General features: G+C 44.3%; 1 protein-coding gene across 2 annotated transcripts in view; it reads right to left on the bottom strand.

Moving 5' to 3' along the window:
* Nucleotides 1-12,115, bottom strand: part of Stac (SH3 and cysteine rich domain) — a 157,969-nt gene that overhangs the window by 76,330 nt on the left and 69,524 nt on the right. For both annotated transcript variants that reach the window (XM_026406409.2, XM_026406417.2), the window contains exon 2: nucleotides 4,308-4,584. In XM_026406409.2, coding sequence (XP_026262194.1) covers nucleotides 4,308-4,584 — 277 coding nt within the window. The remainder of the gene's footprint in view (nucleotides 1-4,307; nucleotides 4,585-12,115) is intronic.

Raw genomic sequence — 12,115 nt, 5'->3', positions numbered from 1 at the left:
GCAAAGAACAGAAAGAGACTATTTGCCCCTGCTGGATAGAGCACTGCATTGGGTTTTTATCTTCAAGGAGACAATCAGCCATAAAGTATAGAAGGCAGAGATTAATAATCCCAGGGGACAAACCAATGGGTTCTGAGCACTGCAATTCAGTATGGAGGCATACTGTAGCTCAAAGGAGAGTTTCTGTTTGAAATATTTTTAAAAAGGGTTTAGAGAGCACTTGTGCTTTATTTACAACCTATATCGCCCCTAAAACAATTGTCCAGTTAAATGAACTCAGAGGTTTAATTTGCATTCTGAGAATACACAGATTTGACATTTACTTTTCAAAAAAACCCTCGTTCTCTGGCCTCTCTCACCAAGAGACAACATCACTGGTGAGCAAACACTGCTGCTTTTTTTTTTTTTTTTAGTTTTGTATCTTTATGTTTATACGTGTGTATAAATATTTTGTTCCACTCAAGTTTTGGTTAGTGGCTTCAGCAATGGGATGTGGTCAGAATAGGTCAGGAAACAATTAAACTAATGGTCAAACAAGAGCACAGCAGAAAGGTCCAGGCCTCAGTGTAATATAGTACTTCTCATGCTATGTGACTCATTATGATGGTAATGCAGTGTTATAGGCACACCAGTGCCAAGGTCGCTCTGCATTTTAAACTCACTTCTTGTGAAGGATGCCTTTGTACTGCATCTTGAAGCATTAAAATATGTTTATAGATGTCCTGGGTACTGAGGGTGCCTTGTTCAGATCTCATTTACCAAGCTGTGCCTTGAGCTTTGGCTGCTAATGACTTACAGATGTCATTTTCCCCCCAGAAATTTGTCCTCAGTCAAATGGGATCCTCCTTGGGGTGATGCCACATCCCTATTCCTTTCTGGGGCAGCCATGGTCAATGACTGGGTGACAGTCATGTACAAGGCAGGTCTCTTGTCTTAAAGTGGGTGCGCTCAGAGGGATTATCTAAAGTGGACTCCAGCTGATGCCCTATCCTTGCCTAAAGCCTTCCCTTGTCCCTCTTGCTTCTTTGACCCTCCTCCTGAGGGTGTTCCATGCATTAAACCATTTAACATAGGAAACTCTGAATCAGGCCCTTCTTCTAGGGATTCCTACATAAGACAATGCTGTTATTAATTTTCCATGTTATGGGAAAATTATGAAAGTGAATGATACTTTGTAACAGAAACTGTATAAGAGAAGTTGAAATTTAAGCAATAAAATCCAACCATTTTGATAATTATCTGTTTAAAAAAATCTGAGTTCCTTTAATATATTGTGTCTTCTAAGTAGGCTCCAACTAAAAAAAAAATTAATTTAAAAATAATTTTAGAAACAAGGTGTCTGATCACAAACAAAAGAATGAAATTTTTTGGAAAAAAATCTCCTTAATTGATGGATTAGACTAAGGCATGGAGTTAGTCATGTTAAAATCACAGATTGACTTGTTGACTTCTTTGAGATTTCAATGGGATGCAGATTACCACACAGATTCAATACTCCCCTGAAATGAGCCACTGCAGGCAGTTAACGCAATATAAAGATCAAATGCCATAATGGAATACATTTAGGTGATACACACCAGAGACAGGACTCCCACTCTCACACGTTCAAGGCCAGAGGATTACAAGATTGCAAGAGTGAACTTGTTGGTGGAGGAAATATGTTCATTTAGCCAAGTACAAGAGTCAGCTCCAAATTCTCCCAGGCTAAGACTTGAGTCGTCCTGACAAAAGCAGTCCTGTTCTTCTGGTCCCAAAGGCAGGGACATTCAGCCCTGGGGCTGATAGGCATCCCTATCTATTTCTCTATGTCTCCATGAAAGATTGGGTTGACTATCTTTGTCTTGCATAGGTCACCAATTTTTCTAGAAAGGGGTAGCCTAAGGAATTGATCATAAAGGTTAGCAAGGTCCTGGAGGCAAGATTAGATTAGCCAGAGGGTATACCCAGTATCTGCTTAGCCCAAAGGGTCTAACCCAGAACCAGGTAAATAGGTGAGGAGAAGTTTTAGCTCTCAGGTAGAAGGGCAAGGGCAAAGTTAGCAGTAGAGAGCTAAGGAAATTAGAAACGGATGGTCAATGAATGGGCCTGAGGTCCTGTTCTCTTTTTATTGATCAATGGTCGTGTGGTAATTGTGTGGCCTTTCCAGCTTGAGGGCCTAGGCATCAGCCGAAAGGCACAAGTGGGGAGTCTCACAGAACCAACTGTGAGCATCCACTCCATCTTAGAAAGGGTATCGGTTTCATTTTCTAAGGAAGCACCCATCAGCTGGAAAGTGAATAAATCAGATTTGATTTTTCTTATGCATCCTTATACAGCCCTGAGATTTAAGTTAAAGGGGGAAAATACCTTTAATATCTTTTCTGAAATGTCACCCATAGGGGCTAAGAGCATCTCATCTTTCCCTACCATCTAGAGTATGAAGATGGCCTCCTCTGGGGAGACAGGAGGCTAGATTGAAGGGGTAAAGAAAGAGGAAGAGGGCAGATCACATGTGCTCTGTTATCAGTGAATTTAAAACACCATGCTTTGTTCATGAAGTTAGGACATTGGTCAGCCTCATCGTCATCTCAGTTGCCCCTCCGCTCACCTCCTTCCTCTGGTCTTTTTTATTTTCCCCTTTCTGTGCTACCTCACGTCACCTCTCTAAACCCCTTTCTTCATTCCTAGAAGAAGCCAACTACTGGTTTCCTTTATTTTGTCTTTGAAAAGAGCACTATGACTTGTTGACTATTTTTTTCCTTTCATTTCAAGATAAAAAGGCGGCTGCAATATAAGTTTAATTATGATCAGAGAAAAGCAAAGTGCCATTCTCTTTAGCATGGGGCTTTTTTTTTTAAAGATATTTAGAATAGAGTCTTTCAAAATTTTTGTGGTACTTGAGGTGCACCTAGAGTCCCCTGTAGGGTAATGACTGTGACATTCCTGAGAGGTGAACTCATTCCCATGACTCATTTTTAAAAACACATGTTCGTTTGTCTTTTCGCACTCATCACAATGAGATTTAAAATAGATGCTCATCATCACTTATTTAAGGGTTATGAATAGCACTGCCTTGAAAAGGCTTGGTGGAAATACGTGTGGAAATTGAAAGTGGCGCATCAGAACTAGAAGTCAGGCATTCACAAAAATATTAAGGTTGGAGGCTGGATTGCCTAAGTATTCTGAGCATGGGGCATGCTGAGACCACCACTAGTGACCCCATGCTGACTGTCACACTCCAGCCACCACTTCCAGTTGGAAGTGGGAGCACAGGAACTCCAAGACATGGCTGAATTTAACAAATGATAAAGGATCTATAATCCAGAGACCACCTAAGTGGTCATTCAGATTAACTGATCCTGCGTTCATGCCCTTCTTCTGGTGGCTTACAGTCCCCGCTACTAGAGGGAGAGTAGACATCTCCATCCCTTGACTCTGGCTTGCTCTTGTAACTCACCCTGAACTCAAGAAATGCCATCAGAAGCCCAAGGCCTGAAGAAGCTTTGAGTTCTTCTACCCATTCTTGCCAGAAGAACATGGCGAGGCTGGGCCATTGGTTCAAGGACATGCAATAAATGAGTGGAGCCTGGATCAGCCAATCTCTAGCTGTTCTGAAGATGCCCAAGTGAGAGGAAATGCTGCCTCTGTTTTAAGTACTGAAGTTTAAGGGTAGTTATTAAGCAACACCATGGTGGGAATCCTGGACTGATATAAGCACTACTTCTAAACATGGCTTGTTTGAAGGAAGAACGTGAGTACTGCTACTAGAAAGTGAAAGTGTGGGTAGATAATACTTTCCTAAAAATGAGGACTGGCCTGATGTGTTTGATTCTAATAGGAACTAAAATGGCTCCCGATTGGAATATCCCACTCCTTAACTGAGCCTTGGCAAAGGGTGAAGGGAATTGCAGAATTCTGTGTTCTTGGCCATACCGGAAGTCATCCATATGTCCAGTCTCAGTGATGGCAGACATTGGCCTCTTTGGGAAACACACATTCCAAGTCTCACTTATTGCCCATATGCAATGTTGGGATGATATAGATGTACAAAGACTCACTGGGGGATAACCCTAAGGGGTTTTAGGGCCCCCTGGAGGACCAACTGAAGTTGGTCTAAAACTGTAGCACAACCCAACTTCTCTCCCTGCCCAACCCTGCTTCCCTTACCTCTCCACAAATACTGTTCTCCAAAGCAGCCTCAACAATCCTGTCTGTATATTTCTGAGGCTCAGAGTCCATCTCTGGATACCTGGACCCATGGTAGCCCACTTTCTCTCAGCTTTCCAGGGGGTGCTGGATCTGGAGGAAGGGGCAGGGGAAAGCCTTACCCACTATCATGTGGTTGCAGACGTCGCAGAAAGTGGGCTTCTTGAAAATGTGTTCCTGAAAGGCATGAGCCTTGCCGCTGCCTGGGTGCAGGCCAGCCCTGGTGGGCGTGGACGCCAGGCTTCCCGGAGCAGGCAGGGGGCTGGAGCTGGGGCTGACCTCGGCCTGCATGTCCGCTTGCAGCTTCGCGTCGCTGTTGGTCCGCTGGAAGAAGTTGTCAGCACTTTTGCTCCGTAAACTCTTGGTCTTGAAAGAAAGTGATCGTTTTAGTTTCTGGAGCTGCAATGCAATGACAGAACAGTCTCTCTTACGATCTATCATGCAGACTCATGCTGGGGGTGCAGAGGTCAGCTCCATGCACAGAACGGTTCCGCTGACACCCACAGTCCCCCGGGGAGGCGCCTATGTGTCCTTGTGTGGGTGAGGATGATGTCAGTGCCCAGTGAGGTTGGAATTCAGCAACGTCCCCTTCCCTTGTCCCCAAGCCAACAGGGCAGGAAAAGGCACTGTTGAGCCTCTCTGCCTTTCCTTCCCTGCTTCCTTAAATTCCACCAACCTGCAGTCACAAGGGCTCTGCCAAAATGGGCTTTTGTCATCATTTACTCTTTTTTATTCTTTCAGAGTTAGAGATTGAACCCAGGGCCTGACGATGGCAGGGCAGGGGCTCTACCACTAAGCTATATCCCTACCGGCAATACCATTTGCTTTTGAATTTGAATCAACTGGAAATGATGTATCAATTCAAGGGCTCCAAGGCTGTGCGCAATGCTGGCTTTCCTCTCTTAGGATCACTTAGCAGCTGCTTGTCTTTGCACACTGCCAAGCAGGAGAGGCCACTCTCTGACTTGACATCAATCTGGCTAAATTATCCACAGAACACAAACCAGAAACTTGCAAGTTCGCTTGGATCTGGAACATGTGGATAAGTAGCCTCTGTGTGTCTGTGTGTGTGCGTGTGTGCACATATTTGACATAGTGTTTCCATTACACATTTGGCTTTCTTTGTCCTTCCTATGGCACTGTCCCTTGTATTTTTTTTGGTGGGGGGGGGGTAGGTGGGTACTGGGGATTGAACTCAGGGGCACTTAGCCACTGAGCCACATCCCCCAGCCCTATTTTATATTTTATTTAGAGACAGGGTCTCTCTCCCTGAGTTGCTCAGCACCTCACTTTTGCTGAGGCTGGCTTTGAACTCACAATTCTCCTGTCTCAGCCTCCTGAGCTGCTGGGATTCCAAGTGTGCGCCACAGTACCCGGCCTTGTCCCTTGTTTTGTCCATGCCAAACTAGATCATTTCCCCTTTGCCTTTGGGATTTATGAGGAGGCACCAACATGGATTTAGAAAAAGTAGTAGCTTCTGCCTGTCTTTCTGGGTTTGAGCGGAGGCTGCAGTTCTAACCCAGCCCCCATTACTGCCTTCTAATCCAGTCTTCTCATCAAGGCTGGAGGGATCTTTTGGAAACATCGATGTGAATGTGTGAGACTCTGTTTAAAATCCTTCAAGACATTTCCTTTTCCTTAGGTTTAAGGAAATCTCCTGGCCTTGGGCTCTAGGGACTGGTCGATCTGGACCTGGTAACAGCAGCCCAGCACCTGTTCTGTTCATCCCAGACACCGGCCTTTTCCAAGTCTCTCATATTCACTATGCTTTTCATCCTCAGCCTCGCTTCCCTTCAGGGAAAAGAAACGAACCAGTACTAGCTGCATAAATTCCAACCGGTCACTTCACCTTAGAGGTAGTTTCCTTTATAACTGTATGCCTATGGCAGTTGTCCTGTTGCCTGGAATTAACATCCATAGCTCAGGGCTGCAGACAACATGGGGCTCCATTCTGATAAGGGTCTCCACCAAATGAGGTCAGGCTCTCCTTCATGATATGTAAGATGATCTGATGTGACATTGCCAAATCCAGGCACCCCCACCTCCAACTCCCAAACATCTACCTCAGAAGACCTGGGAGGTGTGGTGAACAATAGGGCTTGGAGTAAACCTAAAAAAAAAAGCCACAGTTCCCTTCCCTTCACCCTCCTATCCACCCTGCTTTGCAATGTGGCTTTGCAACTACTCCCTTAAAAGTGAAGACCCATCAGGCGCCTGGGTGCACACCTGTAATCCCAGCTGCTTGGGAGGCTGAGGCAGGAGGATCATGAGTTCAAAGCTGCCCTCAGCAATAGTAAGGCACTAAGCAACTCAGTGAGACCCTGTCTCTAAATAAAATACAAATAGGGCTGGGAGGTGGCTCAGCGGTTGAGTGCCCCTGGGTTCCATCCCTGGTATGTTCCCTATCCCCTCATAAAAGTGAAGACCTTTTTCCACTTCTTTAATCTTGATGGTCTGGGGAATTTGACCAAGAGAAGGTGACAGAAGCAATTTGAAGCCTCAGGATGCTGTGCCTGCTTAGGGCCTCCCTTTGGAAACCTGCCAGACTGCCATTTAAACAAACCTCCAGTAGCCTTAAGGATGATGAGAGACATATGGTCTAGTCCAGCCCCCATCACTCCAGGAAGAATCCAGACACAGAACCACCCTGCTGCCCTGCAGGCATAAGGATGTCCAGCTGGGACCACAACTATCCAGCTAAATCTCACTCAAATTGTCAACCCCCACACTCATTGATTAAAGCATTGACTGGTATTTTAGGCCATTCTTAGGCTATAGATCTACTTTGTGTACAGTAATAGATAACGGACACAATGCTGTTCTTCCCACCCTCTGAGCATGTGAAGGGATGGTACTTCTTTGCCCACCTGAAGTTGGTTATGCTTGTGTGAAACCAGCTCTCCACTTCATGGAGCTACTGAGTGGGAAGACTCTGTAAAGCCTTCTAGAAAAGTTCCAACAGTGTCAGCAATGAGGCATCATCAGCCAGAAAGGACCAGAGAAGCTTCAACTACCTACACAGAGACGTCGAAAACAGTGGCTCACCTGATACTCTTGTCTCTTTTTCTCTGCCCTACAGCGCAAACCTACCAGAGAAACTAGACTTGCCAAAGACAGAAGGAGGGGCCCTTAGTTATTCTGGAGTTGTTTGTTTCTGTAGCATAACCTGGCATATCCTGATATGGGGGAGTGAGGTCATGAGTCCTTGAGAGCATTGCACTTATTTTGAAGAGGGCCTTTCATCTCTGAAAGAGCCAAGTGAGAGGAAATTATGAAGCAATCATTCACTGAGATCAAGCCAAACCAAGGTGAAGATCTGGAAGCAGCAAAGAAGCAAAATAGACCTTCTTTACTTCAAGTCTTTCAGGCTGTAAGTCTGGACTGGTACTGGAGAAAGGATGAATTAAATAGGAGGAGACACTATAGTCTCATTTTAGACTTTTAATACATTAGAGTAACCAAGAAGTTCAGGATTCTGCTAAGATTTTTGTCAAGGATGTGCAACTCAGGGACAGGGAGGCTTATCAAAGCAAATACCATCACAGAGAAAAACTTAAATCATTTTCTGTTTGCTTCCCACTATGTTCAAATAGTTCAACAAATTGGCTACCCATGTCTCAAAATAGAATAATAACCCCTGCCCTGATTATACCAGGACAGAGTGGTGAGAGTCATAGAGGATAATGCACGGGAGAGCTCTCTGAGAATGAATATAAATGGCAGGCAGAACAGGGGAGCCAGATCTGAGGCCGTGGAGCTGGGCCAAATACTTCACAAGGTGATCCATCCCAATCCTCCCTACCCTTCAAGGGAAATGTTGTTTCGTCCTTGGAGAAATGGAGGCTGACAGAGTTTAAGTAGCTTGGTTAAGGTCACCTAGCTTATGTGAATCAAGACCAGGTTCAATGTTAAATTGCCTTCCTCTGGCCCCTATGGGCCCTCCACTGCCTGTGAGTCTTCTGGGGATGGATGGGGGGATAAAAGAGAGTCACTTCTCACTCCTGGGGAGAGGACTAATGTTGGTCAGTGAGGTGGGGGGGATGTGGAGTGGGAAAGAAAAATTTACTTTCTGGTGTCTGTGTGTCCTGGAAGTTCATGTCTGATATTTAAGTGTGATCCTAGGAAACCTGAAATCTTTTCCTTGCCTTATGGTATGGGGCCTGAAATTGTGTCATCCTGTTGAGGCCTGCCTGTCTCTACAGCCTGAGAATTTCCTTGGAAGCAAATGTAACATTTCTCATTCAAATGGACAGCTTAAAAACCAAATAAACAAAGTCTCACACGTGAGCTCAAAGCAACACACTTTTGCCTAATTATCCCTATAAAAAGCAGAGGTAATAGGAACATATAAAATCCATAAATTGATGCAAACTCTGAAAATTGCATGTGTCACAAATAACTAGCTTCCATGCACCAGTGCCACAGTCCATTTCCACTTGATTTATAATAATCACAGTAAAATTAGCAGATATTCTTGAGTACCTCACCATGTGCTGGAAACTACTCCTTATACTCCTTAGCATCATTCATTCATTAAATAATTCATTCATTAAATAATTCATTCAACAAATATCTATTGTGTTACTACTATGAACGATAGTCCTTGATTTTGGTGGTATAGCAGTGAGAAAGGACAACGTCTTTCCCTTTAAAGATTTAAGGTGTTGTAGGCAGAGACATAAAATAAAGAGATATATACTAAAATTTGGATGGGTAAAAGGCTACCAAGGAAAACAGTAGCAGATTCAGCCTTAGAAGGTGATGAGGAGGTCTTCTCTAACAGGTAAAATTTGAGCAGAGAAAGAAGTGAGTGTGAGCTACACTGGAGAAGAGCACTGTGGGTGGTGGTAAAACCAAAAGCCAAAGCCCCCAAAAGAGAGCAAGGTTAGTATATGTAAGACACATCAGGAGGACAGTGTCTGCAGAATGATGAAGGAGAGGAAGGGCACAGATGCCAAGGGCAGCATCATTCAAGGCCTTGTAGGGCTTTGGAATTTATCCTAAGGGTAATGGTTTTGAACAGGGAAGTGAGAATCTGACTTTTATTTAGAAAGGACCACTCTAGCAGCCTTTGGAAGACATAGCAAGAAGACAAGATGGAAGCTGGAAGACCAGTTGGGGGACTCTTAAAATGGTCCTGAGGAGTTATCGTAATTCTGCTTGGCCTAGCATGGTTAGGGTAAGATGTGGCTGGACTGAAAAGGTAGAATTAGGGGATTTTTTAGGGGTTGGATGTGGAAGGTGAGTAATTTCAAGATTTACGATTGGAACAACTCTGTGAATGGAGGTGCCCTTTACTGGATGGAAGAACACTGGAGAAGAAAGATGCCAACATGGTGGTTTGAAATGCTTATTTGGAATTCAAGTGGAGCTACCAAGTTGGCAGCTGCATAGATAATTCTGGGATTGAGGATCAAGGTCCAAGCTAGAGTAACAACTTGGGGATCATTAGCATATAGATGGTATTTAGAGCCATGATACTAGAGGAAATCATTATGTCGACAGTGAACGCAGATAGTGGAGGGAAGTGATCTGAAGAGAGAGCACCTTTAATATTTAGAGGACACTAGTATCAATAAGCAAAGGAACTTGAGCATGAGAGGAAAAAAGACAGGGGTGAGGAAAGAGAAAACCTTAAGGGAAGAAAATGGACCAAAGAAGAGTGAGTAGCTGAGAACGTCAAGTGAATCCTAAGGAGGGATCATGTCAAGTAGTGTGAGGTTGGAGGATTGGTCATTGCTTTTTGCCAAAGGAATGCCTTTGGGAACCTCAACAGGAGCAGATTCAGTGACATGGTGAGTGTGAGAACCTTATTGACAAGGTTCCAATAAGGAAGGACTGAAGGCTAAGTGAGTGGTAGAGTGAGCAAGGACGATTTATTTGAGTTTTGCCATGAAAGGGATTAATGATGCTGTTGGAGGGGCTGCAGCATCTCAGGAGGGTTTATGGTATGAAACATGGTTGATTTTTTCAGTACGCTTTTAATCTGATGAAGCATAAAGGCGGGGGGAGGGGCGGATTCTGAAATGACATCCTTGAGTAGATGAGCAGAGGTGGGATAGAGTACACAAGAGAAAGGGTTGCTTTGGATTGGAATGAGGAAGTTTACCCAGAGAGAGAAAGATGCAAACAAGATGGTAGCATTGGTGCAGGTTGGATGTGGCTCTTCTCTTTGGATTGCTCCTATTTTCTCAGGGAAAACAGAAACAGTTCTGTCTCCTGAGTGAGAAGAAATGGGGGGGGCAGAGGGAGGAGAAGGTGGAAGTTGAAAGAGAGATGTGGAATCGTCATTTCAGAGAAAGGAGAGAAAGGACAGAGTGAATGAATGAGAGCAATGCCGAGTAGGGAGGCAAGGGGCTCTGTTTCAGATTATTTCCTCATTTTACAGATGAGAACACAGATCGGGCACTCTCCCCAAAGTTAAATGGCTAGTAAGTTGCAGAACGAACATCCCCACCTAGGTCTCTCTGACTCCAATGTCCCTCAAACCCAACGAACTTTGATGGGAAGGTATCCCACCTTTGACCTCCTCTTAGTAGAACTCCTCAGCCAAGTGTGTTTTATCTTCCTGGTGCCAGCTGGAATTTTAGCAATAATCCATGTGGTTGCCATGTTGAGCGACACTTCTATGCCAATTAATTAGGGAATGCAGAAATCGGGCGTCGTGAGAGCAACGGAACACAGAGGATTCAGCCTGAAGGTGACTGTAATGGCAGGCGTATTGATTAACCCGTCTGTTCTGCAGTAGCACATAAAGTTAATTAGCCAGCATGTGCTCGATCATTCCAGCCAGGATGTAAAGTTCACACCGTGTGGGAAAGGGGAGGTGTAAACGAGTCTCTACCCACACAGGCAGTAAATCAAGAGGCACAGTCACCCCTCAGCTCCGCAGCAGCTAAGGCTCCTGCCTGTTGTCATCTGACCATAAACCCAGTCGCCTCCCTACAGACCTTTCCCTGGCTATGTAAGAGATGCCAGTAACACACAGGCTTTTATTTTTGAATTCCAATGAGGTCATCAGGGAAGCTTTGCAAGCAAATGTCTCGTCCTTGATATGCATATGTGATCTACATCTTTAAGATGAATATGCCCTTTCCTTTTCACAATTTAACTTTTCTAAAATAGAGTTACACCTTTAATTGAAACATGCATTATTTTCTTTCTTTTTTTGAAAAAGGTACTATTAAGCCATTTGATGACATTTAATAATCAAGGAAACGGTCTCTGAGACCCAGCTTCCTCCACAGCCCATCAGCCACACAGATTCACTCATCTCCTCCAAGTGTGGCTGATGCAGGGGCTTGTGTCAAAATACCTCCTGTGTTTATCCCTGACGTTTTACCCATGGCTGGATGGGCAGAGAGGGTGCTTTGAGATTTTGAGAAATGTCAGCCTACCGTGGGAAAGTTTTACCCACCCACAGTCTGATTTCTTTTATGGTAAGCCCAATACATTCACTGATTCACTTTAGTTTGGATGGTGACTTCAAAGTCAGAAATGTTCTTCCAACATCTACCAGGCTCTGCCACAGACAATTACCAACCCCCTTTGTTAATGAACTTATTGGTAAAGCCACATTTATTGAATACGAATGATTGCATGCTTTGCCATAAATAAGCTGTATGCTCTTGGGCAAGTCTCTAGAGCTCACTGGCTTGGCTTCCATCAGGGATGGAGAGCAGAAGCTTAAAGGCTGTTAAATTCCTCTTCCAGCTCTGACAGTTCGGCACATTGGGGAATGCAAAGGACTTTGAATAGTCTGCTTTTAGGAAGTCTAAAATCTAATTCTGGAGACAAGTAGCGATGCTTCAAACTATCTGAGGGTGATACAAGACCCTATATTTATATTATCAAGTGATAAGTAGAGTGTTTTGATGGCAAAGAAAGGTGCTGTCACCAGGGGCTGGAATAGTCAAGACCTTCTTTCAAA

The sequence above is a fragment of the Urocitellus parryii genome, chromosome 3 (assembly GCF_045843805.1).
Source record: "Urocitellus parryii isolate mUroPar1 chromosome 3, mUroPar1.hap1, whole genome shotgun sequence".
Taxonomy (NCBI): Eukaryota; Metazoa; Chordata; class Mammalia; order Rodentia; family Sciuridae; genus Urocitellus; species Urocitellus parryii.
This window is presented reverse-complemented; position numbering and strand designations above follow the sequence as displayed.